Source organism: Puma concolor, chromosome E3 (genome assembly GCF_028749965.1).
Source record: "Puma concolor isolate L17-30 chromosome E3, mPumCon1.1.hap2, whole genome shotgun sequence".
Classification (NCBI taxonomy): domain Eukaryota; kingdom Metazoa; phylum Chordata; class Mammalia; order Carnivora; family Felidae; genus Puma; species Puma concolor.
The window spans coordinates 7,645,210-7,668,833 of NC_141682.1; the positions used below are offsets into that span (position 1 = coordinate 7,645,210).

General features: G+C 39.5%; 1 protein-coding gene across 1 annotated transcript in view; it reads right to left on the minus strand.

Annotated features, from left to right (window-relative positions):
* Window positions 1-23,624, minus strand: part of LOC112859933 (NXPE family member 3-like) — a 73,498-nt gene that overhangs the window by 18,284 nt on the left and 31,590 nt on the right. The window contains 2 exon segments of the mRNA XM_025923123.2: window positions 11,102-11,216; window positions 17,490-17,695. Of these exon segments, the coding sequence (XP_025778908.2) occupies window positions 11,102-11,216; window positions 17,490-17,494 (120 nt within the window). The 5' untranslated portion in view covers window positions 17,495-17,695.

Consider the following 23,624-nt stretch of genomic DNA (forward strand, 5'->3'; position numbering starts at 1 on the left):
CTGGGTGGCTCAGTCAATTAATTGTCTAACTCTTTATTTTGGCTCAGGTCATGATCTTACAGTTCATGGGTTTGAGCCCCACATTGGGCTCTGCACTAACAGCTCAGAGGCTGCTTGGGATTCTCTCTCTCTCCCTCTCTCTGTATCTCCCCTGCTCTTTCTCTCTCTCTCAAACTAAATAAATAAACATTTAAAAAAAAAAAGGAATGCAAAGAAAAAGATGATACATAAAGGCCATAATGAAGGAGAGGAAAATTGACTAATTTTTAAAGCATGTTAAAATATCGGGGCAGCTGGATGGCTCAGTTGGTTGAGCATCCAACTTTGGCCCGGGTCATGATCTCATGGTTTGTGGGTTTGAGCTCACATTGGGCTTTTGGCTGACAGCCTGGACAGCGCAGAGCCTGCTTCGGATTCTCTGTTTCTTTCTCTTTCTGCTCCTCCCCTGCTCCTTCTCTCTCTCTCTCTCTCTCTCTCTCTCTCTCAAAAATAAGCATTAAATTAAAAAAAAATATTAAAAGCATAGTTGAAGCTTTCCAAAATGACTAGAGAATGAAGGAAAGAAGTATATTACCAGAAACAAACCCTCCTCTACAAAGAAAGATGTGACACACAAATATTTTTGCTGACATTAAAATAACAAGTTATTCACATACTGGAAAATTCAAAAGCAGAAATAAGGCAAATGTGTTAGTAAGGAATTGCTTTTGGCTGGTAGTAACAGACATTAATTTCATTGGCATAAGCCAAGAAAATTTAATTTTCTCTCAATGAGTATCTGAAAGTAGACAATTGGTAGCTTTGGTCTTAAGGATGCCAGACCAAGGTCTCTCTTTGCATTTCTCTCATGGTCCCAATAAGGCTACTGGAGCTCCAGTCATCACATTCATTTTTGGGCAACACAAAGGAGGAAAATCAGGGCATCAAGATAGCTTTAGAAGTACCACCCAACAACTTTTTTTTATATTTCATTGACTACTCCTGCCTATGATGGAATCTGGACATAAAGTCTTCTCCCCTTTCCCTGCTGGGCTCATTACCCAGCTTTGAGTTAGTAGAGAAGAATGGGAGAATATTTCTAAAATGAGACAAAAGCCTTGGAGTCACCAGATTTTGTTCAGGAACCTGTTGAGAGGGAAACCAACATGGGGCTAACAGGGAAACTGCCCTCGGGAGGCATGTTTCTTGGGGCAAAGCAATGGCTGTGCAAGAAGCTGTGGTCACAGCCTTTGGGCAAAGCATGGAAGATGCCAACACACTGATAGACAGATATATTTCTCAAGGTTGTGTCATTTACAGAACCCACACTTTATACAGCAATTGGATATCAGGACCATGGAACCTAAAAGGGAACAGGAAATTGAGATGTTTCAAACATACATGATGTGGGGAAGATGGGCCCTTTAAGTAAGATCTGATGAAGTTTTCCCTACTGCACACTTCCACAATTTTCAAAAAGAAGGGGATGTCCCACACCCCATTCTCTGGAAGAGGAGGAAGCACACAGAGGTGGATTTTTCCTACTGCTATAGTATGCACAGGACACAATCACCCTTAGTGGGGGAAATGTCCCAATAAAATTTAAGTTCATAGGCTGTGGACTTCAGACAACCACTGTAGACCAAATGGTGATCCTGAAACCAAGAAGCTTTTCTCTTCCTTGCCTATTGACTTGCCTTTGGCTACCTCTGAAGCTCAGCTTGTTTCTTTGGCAAAACCAGAGACTGGATTATATTGGGCTCTGGGAACATTGTTTCCTGGATTAACTGCTCAGAGGGGTGGGAATTTGCTACCATTTTCTAACTTTGGTGGGTATGGGTCTAGTGCTGTGATAGTCTGGGAGTCCTGTTGGCTTTGGAGGCCATTCTTCCTTGTTCTCTTTCTTCCTTCATTCTAAACTCTCAGGGTCTGTGTATGTGAGACAGTGATCCTGTATAAGTGTGTCTCTTGTGCAGATCTGGGCTGTCCTGCAGGCAGGTTTCCCTAGGTCTAGACTTGGGGAGGGTGTTTGTGACAGACACCATTGGTTGTCCATCCATATTCCATTTTTGTATAGCCAAATGTGATACAATATTATCATGTAGAATATTATTATTGGTCTGAGCCAGTCATGACATCACATTCTACACCTTCTCAATCTTTTTGAGAGTCTCTCAGCTCTGGCTATTAAGATACAAGGAGAGGTCTGATAACAGATACCTGAGACAGCTGTCACTCACCAAACAAAAAGGACCAATAAAGCTGGGACTGCCCCTATTTTATTTCCACCTAAGATGTGGATTCAGTGTCTGGAGGTGTGTCAGCCATCTTGCAATAAGAAAGAAAAGGCCGTTTCAAATTTTGTTTCTTCTCCACTACCCACATACTTCTTTCTGGTGCTGGGTGTCATAGGAAGCACTGGTATCATGGTAGGGCCTCTGGCTGTTTCTTTGTGTGGTGATGCTGGGTTGGCACAGGGTGGGGGAGGAGTATTCCTGGAAGCCATTCCTATACTGAGACAACTAACTACAACTTAGCTACACACAAGAATGTCTGGAAACCACATCACATCAAAACTAAATGTTCCTCAACTCCAATTTCTCTTAATAGGCTTAAAAAAAAAAAAATGCCCATGACCACTCTCACATCACCTGACATAGAGGAAGTTGTAATAGAAAGATACATGACCTTAACAGATTGAGGTTAAAATATTTTACTACTATAAAGTTTACAGAACCACATGACACTGCTAGTGCCCCTCCCATGGCGTTGGTAGAGATCCAAGCTAGTTAGAGTCTGAACTTTTTTTTTTTTTTTTAACTAGGCTCCATGCTCAATTTCAGCTTGAACTCAGGACCCTGGGATCAAGAATTGTATGCTCTACTGACTGAGCCAGCCAGACACCCCTACAATCTGAACTTTGAGCCTCATTGGCTTCTTGGCAAATATGCCTCAGGTTATGGCAACAGCAATGCCAACTCTGCCCCCTGCTGACTGCAATATGAAATACCATAATTTATATGACATCTCAATTTCGGAGATATTCAAATGTGAAAAAATGCACATCTTGGAATTGATGAAATATGATATTTACAATATGTATAAAAGATAAAGGACTAATACCCAGAATATAGGAAGAATGACCACAGTCAAAATGAATACAATAAATAGTACAGTGGGAAAATGGGGAAAATACATGAACAGGCATATTACAAAAGGGGAACTGTAAAAGAAAATAAACATCAGAAAAAGATGCTCAACTACACTGGTTATATGAGCTAGGAATGGTTACAGAAAAGCCAAAGCACAGTGGCTTAAGAATGATGGTCTTATTTTTCTCACAAAATGAGATGTCCAGGAATAGGGCATGAAAGGCTGGTTAGTGGCTCCAACAATGTCATCAAGGATCCAGCCTCCATATGCTGTCCTTATTATGTTGACTTGCTGTTCCATGGTGCAAGATGGATGTATATCCAGTGCGTATGTCCATGTGTCAGCAAGTAAAATGGGAAATAGCAAACTGTGCTTGGATTTTCCCCTTTAAATTAGGAAAGAAAACATTTTCCAAAAGCCCCACCCAGAAGACTTTGGCTTTGTATTTCATTGTCAAGTGTCAGTTGACCACCAGAGCTAGGAGAATGACATTATCATGATTGGTTGAGACCAATTACAATTCAGCCTGGAGGGCTTAGGCTTGGGTAAGGATTCATCTTCCCTGAAATTCAGGGATTTCTGAAGTAGCATGCTAGTAAACCAACTCTCCGGAAAGACAAAAAAGTCCTGGTTTAGAGGTTCTGTTTTTAGAGAAAGGTGTTTAACAGATAATTGACAGTCCTTTGCTACACTCAATATTACCCTTTCAGTGTCCACTTCAGATGTGACCAAGGTGGATAATGGATAAGGAGGAACTTCCCAGATGATGAAGCCAAGGACCAATGTGTGGGGAGCCCTTCCCAGGGAGTAGAATGATTATATGCTGAATGCTTAGCTCTTCTCCTCCCTTCCCAAACCTCACCCCCAGCCTTCTTCCCAGACTCACCTCCTAGAAGACTGACAGCTAAGCACAGGCCACCAACCTCAAAGCAGAATCCTGGAAAATTTCTCTGAGGAATCTGACCTGAGAGGAAAGACCTAATGGTACTAACATACAGGTTCTCCAATCACCCTACATTGAAAAGCCACCACCCATAAAGCTTTCCATTTGTTTATTGCTAGTATATAGAAATACAGTTGATTTTTATATTTTGGTTTTATATCATTTAACTGTCCTAAATTCACCTTTTGATTTACTATTTTCTTCTTAAGGTTTTCTTCTTAAATGACATCCCCCTGCCCCTGCCCATGTAAGTGACATATCAATGATATTGATTCTCTATTCAATTAACATGGTATATCTCTTAATTTATTTAGGTCTTCTTTGATTTATTTCATCAGTGTTTTGTAGTTTTCTGTGAACAGATCTTGCACATATTTTATTACATTTATACCTAAGTATTTTTCTCTTTTTTGAGTGGTGCTATTGGAAATGGTATTTTTAAATTTTTTGATTCCAATTGTTCATCTATAGAAATATAATTGATTTGGTTTTTCAAAAAAATTTTTTTAATGTTTATTCATTTTTGAGAGACAGAGCACAAGCGGGGGAGGGGCACAGACAGAAAGGGAGACACAGAATCTGAAGCAAGCTCTAGGCTCTGAGCTGTCAGCACAGAGCCCTACATGGGGCCTGAACTCACAGACCGTGGGATTATGACCTGAGCTGAAGATGGACGCTTAACCAACTGAGTCACCAGCCTCCCAAAAAAAACTTTTTAGACAGAGACTTCCTTTCCAATCTGCATACCATTTTCTCCCACTGCCTTATTGCACTGGCTCAGATTTCCAGTACAACGTTAAAGAGGAGTGCTGGAAGTAGATATCCATGCCATATTCCTGATCTTTCTGAAAAGCATTCAGTCTTTAACCATTATGTATGATTAAGTAGATTCCCTTTCTCAGGTTAAGTAAATTCTCTTTTATTCCTGTTTTGCTAAGACTTTTAATCATGAATAGATGTTGAATTTCATCAAATACTTTTTCTGCATCTATTGAGATGCTCATGTATTTTTCCCTTAGGCCATTAACATGGTGAATTATATTTAGTGATGTTTGAATATTGAGTCAGCTTCGTACACTTGGGATAAAATCCACTTGACAATGATGGTTCTCCTAGGAAGGTTTTTTTTAACTGCAAATTCAATTTCTATAATTGATATGAGGCTATTCAGGTTATATATTTCTTTCTGAGTCATCTTTTGTTGTTTGTATCTTTTAAGGAATTTGACAAACTTTTAAGGAGTTTGTCACCATCAAAGTTATCAAATTTACTTGCTTAAATCTATTCATCTATTTAGTATCTGCAGAATATTTACTGACACACCTCTTGCATTCCTGATATTGAAAATTTTTGTCTTTACTCTTTTTTCCTGATTAGTTGCACTTCAGGCTTAAGTTTTATTGATGTTCTCATAGAACCAGATTTCAATTTTTTCTTTTTTTCTTCTGAGAAAGAAATTGAGAGAAAGAGAGAGAGAGAGAGAGAGGGGGAAGGGCAGAGAGAGAGAGGGAGAGAGAGAATTCCAAGAAGGCTCCTTGCTGTCAGCCCAGAGCCCAACGTGCGCATGATCCCATGAACCATGAGATCATGACCTGAGCCAAAATCAAGAGTTGGACACTCAACCAACTGAGCCAACCAGGTGCCCCTCAATTTATTTTCTATATTGTTTTCCTGTTTTCTATTTTATTTATTTCTGCTTTGATATATATTTTTTTCTGCTTACATAGGACTTAATTGGTTCTTCTTTATCAGTTTCTCAGAACTCAGGTGGATACTGAGTTCATTGATTTGAGATCTTTTTTTTTCTTTCTTTTTCCAAATTTTTATTTAAACTCTAGTTAGTTAACATGTAGTGTAATATTGTTTTCAGGAGTAGAAGAGTAGAATTTAGTGATTCATCACTTACATATAACACCCAGTGTTCAACACAAGTGCCTTCCTTAACACCCACAATCCATTTAGCCCAACCCCCCACCCACCTCCCTTCATCAACCCTCAGTTTGTTCTCTATCTTTAAGAGTCTCTTATGGTTCATTTCCCCCTTTTTCTTTTTTCCCCCCTTCCCATGTGTTCATCTGTTTTGTTTCTTAAATTCAACATGAGTGAAATCGTATATTTATCTTTCTCTGCCTGAATTATTTCATTTTAGCATAACACACTCTAGCTCCATCTGCATCATTACAAATGGAAGATTTCATTCCTTTTGATGGCTGAGTAACATTCCATTATATATATATATATATATATATATATATATATATATATATACACACACACACACACACACACACACACACACCCCACATCTTTATCCATTCATTGGTCAGTGGACATTTGGCTCTCTTCATAGTTTGGCTATCGTTGATAATGCTGCTATAAACATCAGGGTGATGTAACCCATCGAATCTGTATTTCTGTATCCTTAGGGTAAATATCTAGTAGTGCAATTGCTGAATTGTAGGGTAGTTCTCTTTTTAGTTTTTTGAGGAACCTCCATACTGTTTTCCAGAGTGGCTGCACCAGTTTGCATCCCCACCAACAGTGCAAGAGCGTTCCCCTTTCTCTGCATCCTTGCCAACACTTGTTTCTTGTGTTGTTAATTTTAGCCATTCTGACAGGTATGAGGTGGTATCTCATCATGGTTTTGATTTGTGTTTCCCTGATGATGAGTGGCGTTGAGCATCTTTTCATGTATCTGTCAGCCATCTGGATTTCTTCTTTGGAAAAATGTCTACTCATGTCTTCTGCCCAGTTCTTAACTAGATTATTTGTTTTTTGGGGGGTGTTGTTTGATAAATCCTTTATAGATTTTGTATACTAATCCTTTATCAGATATGTCATTTGCAAATATCTTTTCTCATTCTGTAGGCTGCCTTTTAGTTTTGTTGATTGTTTCCTTCATTGTGCAGAAGATTTTATCTTGATGACGTCACAAATTTTGCTTTTGTTTCCCTTACCTCCGGCAATGTGTCTAGTAAGAAGTTGCTATGGCCCATGTCAAAGAGGTGGCTGCTTGTGTTCTCTAGGATTTTGATAGTTTCCTGTCTCACATGTAGGTCTTTCATCCACTTTGAATTTATTTTGGGGGATGGTATAAGAAAGTGGTCCAGTTTCATTCTTTTGCATGTTGCTGTCCAGTTTTCCCAACACCATTTGTTGAAGAGACTTTCTTTTTTCTGTTGGATATCCTTTCCTACTTTGTCAAAGATTAGTTGACCATATAGTTGTAGGTCCATTCTGGGTTTTCTATTTTTTTTTTTTTTAATTTTTTTTTTCAACATTTATTTATTTTTTGGACAGAGAGAGACAGAGCATGAATGGGGGAGGGGCAGAGAGAGAGGGAGACACAGAATCGGAAACAGGCTCCAGGCTCTGAGCCATCAGCCCAGAGCCTGACGCGGGGCTCGAACTCACGGACCGCGAGATCGTGACCTGGCTGAAGTCGGACGCTTAACCGACTGTGCCACCCAGGCGCCCCTCTGGGTTTTCTATTTTGTTCTATTGATCCCTGTGTCTGTTTTTGTGCCAGTAGTCTTGATGACTTGCTTTGTAGTCCAGAATCATGATGCCTCCAGCTTTGCTTTTCTTTTTCAGGATTGCTTTGACTATTTGGGATCTTTTGTGGTTCCATAAAAATTTTAGGATTGTTTATTCTAGCTCTGTGAAAAATGCTGGCAGTATTTTGATTGGGTTGAATTAAATGTGTAGATTGCTTTGGGTAGTATAGACATTTCAACAATGTTTGTTCTTCCAATCCATGATCATGGAATGTTTTTCCATTTTTTTTGTGTCTTCTTCAATTTCTTTCATAAGTGTTCTATAGTTTTCAGAGTACAGATATTTTTACCTCTTTGGTTAGGTTTATTCCTTTTTACCTTATGGTTTTTGGTGCAGTTGTAAATGAGACTGATTCCTTGATTTCTTTTTCTGCTGCTTCATTATCGATAAACAGAAATGCAACAGATTTTTGTACATTGATTTTATATCCTGAAACATTGCTTAATTTGTATATTAGTTCTAGCAATATTTTGGTGGAGTCTTTTAAGTTTTCTACATAGAGTATCATGTTGTCTGCAAATAGCAAAAGTTTGATTTCTTCCTTGCTGATCTGGATGCCTTTTATTTCTTTTTGTTGTCTGATTGCACAGTCAAAGCTCTCAGTTTTTCCCCATTGAGGATTATATTAGCTGTGGGTCTTTCGTATATGGCCTTTATGATGTTGAGGTATGTATACCTATCCCTACTTTCTGGAGGGTTTTTATCAAGAATGGTTGCTGTATTTTGTCAAATGCTTTTTCTGCATCTATTGAGAGGATCATATGGTTCTTATCCTTCTTTTTTATTTATTTTTTTTTTCAAATTTTATTTAAATCCAAGCTAGTTAACATATATATCTTTCCTTTTATTAATGTTGTGTATCACATTGATTGACTTGCGAATATTGAACCACCCCTGCAGCCCAGGAATAAATTCCCACTTGATCATGGTGAATAATTCTTTTAATGTACTCTTGATTTGATTTGCTAGTTTCTTGTTGAGGATTTTTGCATCTAGGTCATCAGGGATATTGACCTTTTAGTAATTTTCCTTTTAGTAGGGTCTTTGTCTGGTTTTGGAATCAAGGTAATGCTGGCCTCATAAAATGAGTTTGGAAGTTTTCCTTCCATTTCTATTTTTGGAACAGTTTGAGAAGAAGTATTAATTCTTTAAATGTCTGGTAGAATTCCCTTGGGAAGCCATCTGGCCTTGGACTTTTGTTTGTTGGGAGTTTTTTTTTTTTTTTTTAATGTTTATTCATTTTTGAGAGCGGGGAGGAGCAGAGACAGAGGGAGACAGAGGATTCAAAGCAGGCTCTGTGCTGACAGCAGACAGCCTGAGGCAGGGCTCCAACTCAAAAATCCTGAGATCAGGACCTCAGCTGAAGTTAGACGCTCAATCGTCTGAGCCACAGGCACCCCTGTTGGGAGATTTTTGATTACTAATTCAATTTCTTTGCTGGTTATGGGTCTGTTCAGATGATCTATTTCTTCCTGTTTCAGTTTTGGTAGTTTGTATATTTCTAAGAATTTGTCTGAGATCTTACTTCTTTTCTGACAAAGGCATTTAGTGCTGTAAATTTCCCTGTGAGTATCCTACAAAAATTAATAGGTCTGTTTTCATTTTCCATTTGTTCAAAATACTTTACAATTTCCTTTAAGATTTTCCTTTGACCCATGAACTATTTAGATGTTGCCTAGTTTCCAAATATTTGGGAGTCTTCTCGAAATCTTTCCATTATTGATTTCTAATGTATTTTCAATGTGATCTGAGAACACAATTTTGTATGATTTGAAACATTTTAAATTTATTTAGACTTGTTTTATGATTCAGAATACAATCTATTTTGGTAAACATTCCATAAGCACTTGAAAAGAATGTGTATTCTTCTGTGTTGTGCGGAGTGTTCTATAAATGACATAATTGGGTCAAGTCAGTTGGTACCGTTGTTCACATCTTCTGTATGTTAACCTATTTTCTGTCAATTTATACTGTCAATTGTAGATGAAGGGATATTGAAATCTCTAATTGTGAATTGTCATTTTTTATTTGAAGTCCTGTAAGTTTTTGCTTCATATATTTTGAAACTCTGTTATTAGATGCATAAACAGGTCTGTTATGTCCTATTGACGGATTGCTGAATCGATCCTTTTAATGTTATGAAATATTTCCCTTTATAGCTTCAATTCCAGTCCAACACCTCAGGGTCTATTCCAGTCTTCCCTTTCCGTATTTGTAAGTCCTTCAATAATGGAAACTGGTTTCTCATTATCCTGAATGCATTTACTTACTTGCCTGATTTCCCTGTATGAAACCAATTTCCCAACATTTCCCTGCTCTTGTCCAGCTGCCACCTTTCTTGACTGCCTTCCTCCATAATTCCCAAGGGCTTATCACTCTATAGTGGTATCAGGAAATGCCATCTCTTGAAGTAATCTTTTCCTCTGCTAGGATCATATCCCTAAGATACATACTCTATCTTGAGATAGCACTTTTCTACTAAATTCTCATTTCCTGTTCTCTGATAAAGAACTCAAAACAAGAAAATATGTTCAAGAAAAGATTCTCAGTTTCACCAGAACTAGTCAGAGCAACAACAAAAATAAACTTATCTCAGGCTAAATGGCAAAAAGTTTGAACTAACGCCCAGAAAACGGAGCTATAGAAGCAACTCAGTTTGAAGACAACTGCTATTTAGCTTAACATAAATGATTTGTCCTTTGTACATACATAGATTTCTATCTTTAAGGTTTCTTTTATTTTTTCCCTTAAATTTTTTAAATGTTTTCTTTTGTTAAAATTTTTTAATGTTTACTTATTTTTGAGAGAGAGAGAGACAGAACACACAGCAGGGAGGGGCAGAGAGAGAAAGAGAAAGGGAGAGACATAGAATCCGAAGCAGGCTCCAGGCTCTGAGCTGTCAGCACAGAGCCCAACATGGGGTTTGAACTCACAAACCATGAGATCATGACCTGAGCTGAGTTGGACGCTTAACCAACTGAGCTACCCAGGCGCCCCTATTCCTGATAGAGCTTCTTTTTGAATAGTTCAACTTTTTTTTTTTTTCTTAGTGGAACCAAGGGGAAAAGGAAACTCTTACATATATGCAGAGGTAGAGAGGGACAGCAGGGCATCCTTAGAGACAGGTATGGGGGCTATCTCAATTTTAAGATCTAGAAAGGAGCCAGGTGGGCTGGAGCAGAAATATAGCACCTTGGGGGAAAGAAAGCATGGAGAGCTCAGGTTTCCTTCTTCCCCTCAGTTTTTCAGGCTAGTGTTTTGGACTCCCTTACAGTTACCCCTACCTGCTATAATTTGCTCATTCTTTTTCTAAGAGCTTGTCCCTCTTGGACACTTCTGTTTCTGGATTAGAAACAGGAAAATGGAATGATGAAATGGAGAGCCTCCTTCAGCCTCCTTCTCCTGGATGGAAGCAATTGGTTCAAGCTCTATGGATAGAGAGAGACAAGTGGAAAGAAATATACTTACACAAATTGCAATGACTGATCCCACAATCACAATCATGTGCCACCTGAATGGTCTGATGAATAGGTCTGTGGAAGCCTGGAGTTGTTTACTAGACATCTGGTGTGTGATCAAGACCCTAAATAGATAAAAGTGTCAAATCAGAAGCAGTGTCATTATAAACATGGTGCAATATGAGTTTTCTACTGTCTCCCCCATAAAGAAGATGGATAATGACAATCACCATGGATGAGATGACTTTTGTAGAAGTTCAAGTGTCCAGTGGAGAAGTTTCAACACACCCTTGGAGCAATTATGATCCAGCAATTCTATTCATGTACACAAAAAACTTATATGAGAATGTTTTATTCATAGTATACCCAAATTGAAAAAGAAAACACAAATATCCACCAATGGAAGAATAGATAAGCAAGTTTTGGTATGTTCATACAATTGAATAACAACTAGCAATAAAAAGAAAACAACTACAAATAAATGTAATAACATGAATGACTTTCAAAAAATATCAGGTTGAGTGAAAAAAGCAAAACCCAAAAGGTATATATTACATGGTTCTTTTAATAAGAAGTTCTAGAAGAGGCAAACTAATCTATGGTGATAGAACTCAGAATAACAGTTGGCTCTGGTAGAAGGGGTTGACTAAAAGGGGGCATGAAGGAACCTTATGGGGTTCTGGAAATGTCCTTTATCTTGAATTGGGTGATGTTTTTTATATATTATATACATTTGTCCAAATTAGTTATAGACAGATCTGTGCATTTGACTATATGAAAACTATATCTCAATAAAGAGAAGAAAAGATAAGCATGTATACTTATATAATTCATAACTAAATTTTACACACTATCAGCATGGTGGAGATGGTGCATGGGGTAAGATTAAGGGATATGAGAGTACACTAAGTATTTGTATCATTCAAGGGGGAATATACAGATGATGATATACTTCTTTTTGATACTATTATGAATGAAACTGTTTGTATTTTTTAAAGTTTATTTATTTTGAGAGAGACAGAGAGAGAGAGAGACAGAGAGGGGGCTGGGGGGAGAGACCCAAGCAGGCTCCACACTGTCAGTGCAAAGCTCAGTGCAGGGCTTGAACTCAGGAACTGTGACAGCATGACCTGACCAAAATCAAGAGTCAGATGCTTAACCAACTGAGCCACTTAGGTACCCCAAATGAAATTTTTTTATTTTTGGATTGTTCACTCATAGTGTTTAGGAATATAATTTTTTTTTGGCATATTAATCCTCGCAACCTTGCTGAACTTGTTTGTTAGCTCTAAAAGTTTTCAGCGCATTCTGTAGAATTTTATTTATACAAGATCATGTCATCTGGAAAATAGAGGGAATTTCACTTCTTCCTTTCAAATCTATATGCTTTTTTTTAAACACTTTTTAAAAATTTTTTTTTCAACGTTTATTTATTTTTGGGACAGAGAGAGACAGAGCATGAACGGGGGAGGGGCAGAGAGAGAGGGAGACACAGAATCGGAAACAGGCTCCAGGCTCCGAGCCATCAGCCCAGAGCCTGATGCGGGGCTCGAACTCACGGACCGCGAGATCGTGACCTGGCTGAAGTCGGACGCTTAACCGACTGCGCCACCCAGGAGCCCCTTTAAACACTTTTTTAATGTTTTTATTTATTTTTGAGACAGAGAGAGACACAGCATGAGCAGGGGAGGGGCAGAGAGAGAAGGAGACACAGAATCCAAAGCAGGCTCCAGGCTCTGAGCAGTCAGCACAGAGCCCAACGCGGGGCTCAAACTCACAGACTGTGAGATCATGACCTGAGCTGAAGTCAGATGCTTAACCCACTGAGCCACCCAGGCGCCCCCAAATCTATATACTTTTTATTTCATTTTCATACTTGGTTTCTCTCACTACCTCTGGTACAATATTAAAATCAATAAGGGGTAAGTAAAATAAGAAATCAATAGAGGTGGGGTGCCTGGGTGGCTCAGTTGCTTAAGTGTGGGGCTTTGGCTCAGGTCATGATCTTGCAGTTCATGAGTTCAAGCCCCACGTTGGGCTCTGTGCTGACAGCTCAGAGTCTGGAGCCTGTTTCAGATTCTGTGTCTCTCTCTCTCTGTGTGTCCCTACCCCACTCATATCTTGTCTCTCTCTGTCTCTCAAAAATAAATAAAAACATTAAAAATTTAAAAAATAAAAAAAGTAATCAATAGAGGTAAGTAAACATAAGCACAAGTAACAAATATAAGACTAAAAATAGAATGTACAATGTTTAAACCATCAGGAAAAATATTTGATTCATCCATTGAAAAGCAGGGAAGGACAGCAGCACCTGGGTGGCTCAGTCAGTTTAGCGGCTGACTTCAGTTCATGTCACAATCTTGTGGTTTGTGAGTTTGAGCCCCGCATAGCGCTCTGTGCTGACAGTTCAGAGCCTGGAACCTGCTTTGGATTCTGTGTCCCCCTCTCTCTCTGCCCCTCCCCACTCGTGCTCTCTCTCTTTCTCTCAAAAATAAATATTTTTTTAAAAGGCTATTTCTTTAAAAAAAAAAAAAAAAGGAAAGTAGGGAAGGAGAAAAAAAGAAAGTACAATAAATGGGAAATTTGAAATACATTAGAAGAAACAAGTCATAATTTATACAGTCATTGAAATAAATGTAAATAGGTTAAACTCACCAATTAAAAGACAGTGGAGTGCAATCAAGAACATATGCTCTTAGTAGACCTCTCACCACAAGAAAACACAAAAAAAGGATATAGGCTTAACTACATTCCAACCTCTCCTCCCAAACTCACCAGATTCAATCTCTCTACCACAGAAAGGAAGTGAATGAAGAGTTCAAGAGCTGACAGAAACATTACATTAATGGCTGCCCCTGCTAGATGGAAACCTCAGAAGTGAGGGATAAGTGTTTTCTCTACCACGACCTCTGTAATATACAAAGAACTCTTACCAATTGATTAGAAAAAGATAATATCATGGACAAATGGGCAAATGTCACAAATAGTTAGGTTTGTCAAATAGCCAGCCTTAGGAATAGGTGCTCAAATTCACTAAAAGCCAGAAAACTATAAATGAAAACAACAATGAGATATAATTCCCTATTTCTGCCTAAAACGTGGAAGAAAAGAAAGGAGGAAAATAAATTATGCTCGTGAAACTTTGAAGGGTTTAAAGCTTTTTGTTGTTGTTGTTTTAAGTTTATTTATTTACTATGAAAGAGAAAGAGAGCTGGGGAGGGGCAGAGACAGGGAGACAGAGAATCTCAAACAGGCTCCACATTCACAGCGTGGAACCCACTGCAGGGCTTGAACTCACGAACTGTGAGATTATGACCTGAGCCAAAATTCAGAGTCAATGCTTAACTGACTGAGTCGCCCAGGCATCCCTGTTCAAGCCTTTTTGGAAGGCAATCTGGCCACATATATGAATATTTAAAATGCAAATACTCTTTAAACCAGCAATTCTGGCTCTTAGATAGCTATCCTAGAGAAATAAAAGAACCTATTTGAAAGGAATGGGATATTTACTGCAGCACTACTCACAGTGGTCCAGACTGGAAACCAAGAATATGTATATTAATAGGGGAATTCTACCATGTTATGCAATGAAATGTTGATATGGGATAGAGTTATACTAGGTAACTTGGAAGTGTGAACATAAGGTATTACTAAATAAGAAAAGCAAGGTGATAAAAGTATGGATTGAAGTATATCACATTTCAAAACCAAGAAAAAATCTATCTATTTGCTTATAAAGTATATGTATATTATATAAGCATAGATACACAGACATACACATATCTCTGTATGACAGTAATTGAGTATGGAGAAAAATATAGAAGGGTACACAGCAGATAGTAACATATGTAGGACAGAAATAGGGAGATAAGTGTTCATTTAGGAAGAAGAGATAGGAAGAAAGAAAAAATTCATGATTTTAAAATACACACACACACACACACACACACACAGTATGTGTAATATCATTCCATTCATGTAAAACTATACACATGTGTGTCTGAATGCATAAAGGGGTTCTTGAAAGGATGGTCACCAAACTGTTATCTCAAGGTAATGAGATTTCAGGTGTATTCTATTTTTCTCTTTATATTTCCATGTGTTATTCAAATTCAAATAAAAAGCATGTGTTATTTATATGATCACACTTTAATTACGGAAATAAAAAGTGTACTTTTATGGAGGAATTCTCTTCCTCCTCCACTGAGGCTGGATTCCAATAAAGGACAGGATTAGGTGGGGCAAAGACGGGCATATCCCTAAGTACTACTGCCTTGGTGGCCGATGACATATTTAAGTAGGAGAGGACCATGTTTAAGTAAGAGTCCAAAGGACTACTTATAAAGGGCACATGGGCATGGGGCCTCTTTCAAGTTGTCTAGAGCCAGAGAGAGAGATGCATCCACTGGAAACCTGGCCTGGAGCTTGAAAACCAGGCCTTCCACTATCCAGCGTGAATCCTGGGACTGGCAAAGAGCTAATGCTGCCAGACTCAGTGGCAACCTGGTTCTTGGGTAGGATGGGAGACCATCAAGCTGAGGATAAACTGAGACTCCTCTTGACCTTCTGCATTACTTTCTGCCTGTTCTCTAACCCAGAGCAGCAAAGAGCCCTGGGCCAAGTGAGTGGTATCACCAATGTCATTATAATTTTCTGTATTATTGTCTCCAACAGTGCCCATGTGGAGACTGAGTGAATATAAAATATCCAAATGCAATTAAAATTATGAGGCCCCATTAAAAACATGAAGCAATTAGCAGTAACACAGCCACCTGGGCAGATTTTTAGCTTCTGCCCAAATGAAGATGGAAGGCAGGAGAAGTGTATGAAAGAGATTCAGTCCCCCAGTAGCTATTAGCAAACTCCAGAAACATTCCCCTTCCATCTCTTTTCTTGAAATGTGAGGACTTGGCCCCCAATTCCACTCACCTAGTCACTTTTTCACTCTATCAAGCACCTAGAAACTCCACCCCTGCTTCTTTGTACTTGTAATATTGGACAGACTTCCTTAAAATCTAAAAGCTACTGGCACTGCTCTAATAAATCCAGTCATCCTACACTGTCAGGCATCTGCTTCCAGATTATTACCACATCAGGTTTATTCAACATCTTATCAAATCTAAGGCAAATACTAATAAGAGAATTTCACTTGGGATAGAGCCAGGGATCTCTTCCCTGACTGCATAAAGCAGCTGCAACCTATTTTTAATTCCTCTCCCTCCAGCTCCTCCTTTAAGAGGGAGGGCTTATGTCTTCCTCTGCACTTCTTGTGGCTGTTGGAAGACCTGGGAATCCAGACCATCCTTCTTTAGAAATTCCAGACATCCTACCACTCAATTGCTCCTTTTCACTCCTGAGACAAGGTTGCAGGCTCCATATTCTCCCCAACACAGCTCTGAGACCTAGGCAGACACATTCAGCTAGGGCAGACCAAGAAGAGGAACCAATCTACCTAATTAGAAGTGCCACCTAGGGCAGAGTCAAGTTGACATCATAACTCAAACACTAGAGGGACGACAGCAAAACCATGTCAGAGAGGCTTATTCAGCTAATGAATAAGTCACTACTGTAACATACACTTGAACATACTGTTGCAATTTGGGTGGCAATCAGCAGGTTCCCCAGCCAGCACTGTATTCAGGATCACCTAGACGACTGCTATGCATCAGGCAATGGTCAATAGGAGCAAAAAGGGAAGTAGGAACGAAGGAGACCCCTTTGCCACCACCCAATGCCACCTCCCTTTTCCTTTTCCTCCAGTTCTTGAGTGAGAATGAGCATGCAGGGAAACCATGAGGTAGGCTACAGAACCACAGGGTCAGCTATGGGCTTACTTGTGCAGCACCACACTCTAAAATACTTTGGTCATCATCCTTGGCTCTGCACAGTTGGATGCTGGCTACTGCCTAGCCGGGGTGGACACCTAATATTCTAACCTAGAGATACTCCACATCTCACCCTCCTCCCAACCACGAACCTGCTCCCAGTTCTGCACAAGGTTGCCAGTGCTAACAAGGTTGCCGTCTCTGAGGTCTTTTTCTCCATTAGCTTTCTCAAGTTCCCAGCAATATTTGACACTGTTGACCACTTTCTCCACCCTGAAGCTTTACCCAAGTCTCCTGTTTTCTTAATCACTTGGGCACTGCCTCATACCCCCTTCTGTGGACATTACCCAATGTTCTGTTTGTACATAACCACTTTCCAAAAACCAGGTGCCATATCCTGTGCCCTTCTTTGTATTCCACACAACAATAAGGACAGTAATTTGCCCAGATGATGATTTTAATTCATGCTGGTTGCTTGACAAGTAGACCAAATACCCTGTTCCCCAACTTGAGTCTGCCCATGTGTCCACTTTCTCTGCTCACATTTCCTTTCTGAAGCCTCAGCCTGCTTACCTCATCTCAGGATACCTCTCAGCTCTTCTTGTTCTTTCTATCTTTCCTCTGTAAAGTCCCCAAAGTCTTGTTTCCTCTTTTCATAGCAACTCACAGGGTAACATCCTGCCAATGGCTCAAATATTGCCCAAGTATGGCATCTCCAAACGTGAGGATGACATGGCCAGTCACCACCCAGAATGAAGTCAAATGTGGAGAGAAGGCACCTGTAGTAGGAAAGAGAGCCACGCTTCTTAGCAGAATAAAGTTAGAGGCTGAAAACACAACAGCAAAGAAGAAATGTCTTCTTATTCCTTATTCCTTCTTATTCCCTGCAGGGGAATAAGTCTGCAGGCAAGAGGAGCTTAATCACTGTAAAACACTATGGTCCAAACCCCCAAAGAATAACGACTTCCTCTTCCCACTCACCAGAAAGCCTTTTCTACTGATTGTTGAACAAAGCAAATACTGGCGAGAGGGCCATGTACATCTCCTTTCTAAAAAGAAACTAGACTTGAAGCTAATACCTAGGAAGATGCAGGGAATGTGCAGGATGATGTCCTTGCTTGAAGATTGAGTGCTTTTTTCCTGAGTCAGAATTTTCATTGTCTTCTGTGTAGCATTCAAGCACTAAGAAGTGAAAAGGGACCCAAGTTGGGGGCCGGGAGGATTCCCAGTGTCATGGCTGTAGGAAATGCATGAGAGGTTAGGGGAAAAAGACAAACTTTGAAATCCGAGTTTACACAGGAAAACATTATTTTGATTCTATTTCCAAAATAGATAATACAAATTATTTGATCAGACAAAATAAGAAAGACTGATTCACAAAAAGGAAAACTCAGAAAGCAGAGAGGGAAGTATTCTGGCCAGAGTCTGGTAAGGAGACAGAAATCCCACTAGATTGAGCAGAGAGAATTTAATATCAAGAATCGTTAACCAGGTATAAAGAGCTGTGCATAGGTAACTGGAAAAGCAGGAGAACACCATGTTGTTGGGTAGGTTCCAACTGCCGGAAGCAGCCACTACCCTTGGGACTGAGGGAGTCTAGCCAAGTTGTTAGAATGGTAAACACTTAGAAACGTAGGAGTCCATGGAGATAGTACTCAGACCTCTGCGGAGTGGCGCTGCCCAATTGGTTCTGAAAGTGTTGAAGAAACCACAAACTTGATCAGCTTCTGCTCCTGGAAGCAATAGGTGCCACCAGTGTGAGGAGGGTATCTGACTCGCTGGAAGGACACAAGCAGCAATCCCATAAGAAGCAGACAGGAATAGCAAATCCTGTCTCTTTGCAAGTCCTCTCTTTCCTGAAGCCTTGCCCTCTACGTCTGGCATCCTCTATTGGAAGAGCCTAACAGGCAACCAGCAGGTAGAGCAGCAATGTTTGCGGAGTCCCAGCCCCAGACTCACAAAGTAGAGCACAGAAGGGTAAGTTTGGAACTGAGAGACACTAGCATATCTAACAGCAGAGGCAGACAAAACAGTAATTAAACTTGTTGCCTAGAAGTTGTTCCATGTGAGAGGTGCCTGGGTGGCTCAGTCAGTTGAGCCTCTGACTTGATTTTGGCTCAGGTCATGAGCCCAGGGTCATGGGATAGAGCCCCCCATCAGGGTCCGGGCTGACTGTGGAGCCTGCTTAACATTCCCCCTCTCTCCCTCTGCCCCTCTCCCCTGCTCATGCACGCTCTCTCTAAAACAGAGGTAGTAATAATTAAAAAAAAATAAGTTGCTCCACGTAAGCAATCAACTTAGCTATAGGTTTTCTAGCAATAAGGCCAACACTAAGGTTTATAAAATGTTTTCTTTCCTAGTAAAGCAAGATACAGCTTTGGAGAAAAACACTCTGTTAACTAAATTGGAGAAGACACAGTGGAGGGAGGAGGGTTGTCTGGGGGAGAACTTGAGATAACAATGTCTCTAAGGGAATAGAGTTTGGCTGAGCTGGATCATAGTTGCAAGGACTAAGGAGAGGAGTCGTGCTCAGGGGTTTGCAATGTGAGGGTCCAGCATGCTGGTTTCTTTCTGGGTCAGGATTTCCATCATGGGCTACTGTCACTTTCAACTAGCTGTTTCCTGAGTTTTTAGGCAAGGCTGAGAGCTGAATACAAAATAAGTAATCACCTAAAACCATATCCAGGAAGTGTCAAGCATTTACCTTTTCCCTGGGATATACATTGCAAGGCAAGGGCTCAAGCCCTGCTACTAGTCCAGGAAACCACTTTGGGTATGATATACAAATCCTCAGAGATCTTCTCGCTTAATTCTGCTACCTCACCTCTTCCCTCACCCTGTCCCCATCTCAAAAAATGTTGCCATGTGATTTATATCCTTCCTGGGCATCTCTGTTTCCCAGCCTGGAATGTCCTTCTATCTGGAATGTCCTAGAATGCTCTGTGTCTGGCTAATTCACAATCCTCTTTCAGAACTCAGCTCAGGTATCTCCCCTTTGTGAAATTCTTCCCTAGGCCCCAGAGGCTGGGTCACATGCCTATCCTGTTACTCTCCATAGCTCACCTCTGTTATAACATTTACTGTATGAAATTGCAACTGCCAGTTACCAGGGGCAGCATAATAACTGACTCTGATTAATCAGAATTCTTACTTTCCAGAGATGGAAGCTAATTCTGGCTGATTAAAGAATAAGGGGTATTAATAAGAGGATTCCGTGTACTCCCCGTACTGCTGGGAGACTGGAAAAGCAAGCTTGAATGCTAAGTAAGCTTCTAGGAACTAGAAGGTCTAAGAAACACTCAGCCCTTAATTAAGGGTCTAAGGAACCCTTACACCATGCTCTGAACATGCCTGCTTAGGCGCCCATCACCAGTGCTGCTGCCTGACAATCACTGGGAGAAATATCTGCTGTTGTTTACACCAAGGATGCCATTTTTTTGTGCCAGGAGCCTGACCTTGCAACTACCACCACTGATACCACCCTTACCAGCAAAATGGATTCTGTGTGAACCTCATTTTTCAGGTCACTCATGTCTGAATTGAAGGATGTGATATTATGGAAGCCAAGAATAGGAGAGTTTCATAAAGGAAGGCGTGGTCCATGATGTAGAAAAAAATCAAAAGGTAAGGACTGGATAGTGTTCATTGGATATACCCTAAAAGGGGTTTACCTTAATAAAAGCAGTTTTGGTTGACTGGAAGGGAAAGCAGGGTGAGATGTGAAAGGGAGGAAATGAAGTTGGGGAGACCCCTCTTTCAATAATAATAGCACTGCAGCTTGAAGGCGTTCTCACTGGCCAAATCTGGAGTAATTTAAGAATCAATTCAAAGGAAGTATGTCCTTGGTAGTATTATCTGTGGAAAATTCTGTGAGATCTGAAATAAATGTAGGTTTCTCCAGAAACCATATGTATTTTCTTCTGTAAGATGCCCGGAGGCAACATGAATCTAGAAGCACTTAAATTAATGTTGATCTAGAGATTTTTGAAGCCACCCAAGTGATGCCAATTTTGGTTGAAAATCAGCATGAGGACTGGCTTATGGCTATAAAGTATTAGTGGACACTTTCCCCTGCAGTTCTACTCATCAGATGTGCCCAAAGTAGTTTTCCTTGTGCTCCTTGGGTCTGGAGTTATATCTCTATATTACCCTTAGCCTAAGGGTAGAGTCCTTTGAGATCACAGTTTGTCTAGGGCTCTTCTATTAGACTGGGCACTTAGACCTTGTCTTTCCTTTCCAAGGCTACAAAACAGATGCTAAGAATTAAAATTATCACCAATATTAGACATATCACCAATACACATGATGAAGTTGTGTAAAACTAAATACATATGTGTGCAAATGAGTATAATAAAAATAGGGAGATCTGAATAAGACTGGTAGATTGTATCAATGTTAATATCCCAGTTGTGATATTGTACTATCTATCCCAAATATATTAAGTAAGAAAAAAAGGTACAGAATAGTCTATGCTATATGTTACCTTTTGCTAATGGTGTGCTGTGGGATTTGGTCCAACTACCCTGATGAAGACAACAGAAAAAAAGTAATTAAAAGAAAGTTTTAAAAAATTATCAGGAGAGAAAAGGGAAAGGATTAGAGCTCAGAGATAAAATAAAGCTGGTTCTAAACGAGGGGTATTTGTGAATAGAGAAAGCAGACATACAAAGCTCTGCTTCTGCCATTCTTAAGAGGTCAAGTGAACATAGGTCAAGTCCTTTGGCAATCAAGGAGGAAGACTTTAGTGAAATACGTTTTGCTTTTGGCTGAGACCCCCAAAACACCTGGGATTATTTACCAATCCATGAAAGTTCCCTGAAAGGTGGAGATGTATTTTTGGTGGAGCAATGGGGGTTGGAACTTAGCACCTACCAAGGGAGAGCCCTAGTGTTATGTTCCCTGTACTGGGCTAGAAACTGAACTTTACTCTGGATGTTGGTGTGTACTATATTCTCAGAGACTATAAAGATGGCTCACAAAACTTCAAACTTTGTTCCTGAACTATAAACATTCTCAGATGTCTGCTGGAATGAAAAGTCTTCTTCAGAATATGATAACATTGCCTAACGTCTTACATTATACATAAAAGTATCTTTTCAAATAGAATGTCCAGGAAACAATCAAATATCACAAGACATATGGTGAAGCAAGACAAAACAAGCCAGGAGAATACAGTGCGAAAAATAGAACATAATTAATTTGCGGTCCTGGAGGAAAGAAGAAAAGAATGGAAAAAGTTAATATTTGAAGAGATAATGGCTGAGAATTTCCCCAATTAAAGATGTAATGAAGGGCATCAATCTACTGTTTCAAAGATCCCAACAAAGTAGAAGAATTTTTTGGAAAATCCACATTAAATAACATTTGACTGAAAATACAGAAAAATCCAATGAAAAATAAGAGAAGACAAAAAGTGATCAATGCTAAGAATGAAATAAAGACTATCACTAAAGACTCTGCAGACATCAGAGGTATAAGGGAATACTGCAAACAACTTTACACACATAAATTTGACATTATAGATGAAATGGATCAATTCACTAAAAAGCACAAACTATTAAACTCACCTAATATGTAACAGTTACTTTGAATAGTGCTATAACTATTAAGAAAAATGTAAGCATATAACCAAACGCAGTATGTGTACCTTGTCTGAATCCTGATTCAAACAAATGTAATAGAAAAAGATCCACCATATAAATAGCAACCAAAGAAAGTTGGTATAGACATTAAGGCAAACATCATTTCTACAGATAGGAAAGGTTTTCTCATAATGATAAAAAGCTCAATTTGCCAGTAATATATAATAATTCTAAACAGCTATGCATCTAATAATATGGCATCAAGGGCACCTGGCTGCCTCAGCTGATGCAGTGTGCGACTCTTCATCTTGGGGTTGTGAATTCGGGCCCCATGTTGGGTGTAGAGATTACTTAAAAATAAAATCTTAAAAAAATGGCATCAAGTAAATAAAGGAGATTTTTATATGTACCTATCAGTAATTGGTAAAATAACTATACAAAAGATTAGTAATGATGTAAAAGATTTGAACAACATGATTTTATTTTTTAATTTTTTTTAAATGTTTATTTATTTTTGAGAGAGACAGAGACAGAATGCGAGTGGGTTCGGGGCAGAGAGAGAGGAAGACACAGAATCCGAAGCAGGCTCCAGGCTCTGAGCTGCCAGCACAGAGACCAACACGGGGCTTGAACTCAAGAGCTGTGAGATCATGACCTGAGCCAAAGCCGGACGCTCAACCGACTGAGCCACCCAGGCACCCCTGAGCAACATGATTTTAAAAAACAGTCCTATTTAGTCAATAAATTAAGTATCAACTGTAGAATATGCATGCGAATATTTACAAAATTGATTGTATCCTGGACTAAAAAGCAAGGCTTATCAAATCTAAAAATATTTAAATCATATGAAATATGTTTTCTGGTCACAATGCAATTATATTAGAAATCAATGACAAAGGGGCACCTAAGCGGCTCAGTCGGTTAAGCATCTGACTTCAGCCCAGGTCATGATCTTGTGGTTTGTGAGTTTGAGCTCCGCATCGGGCTCTGTGCTGACAGCTTGGAGTTTGGAGCCTGTTTCTGATTCTGTGCTCCCTCTCTCTCTGCTCCTCTCCCACTCACGCTCTGTCTCTCGTTCTCAAAAAAATAAACATTAAAAAAAAAAGAGAGAAATCAATGACAAAAA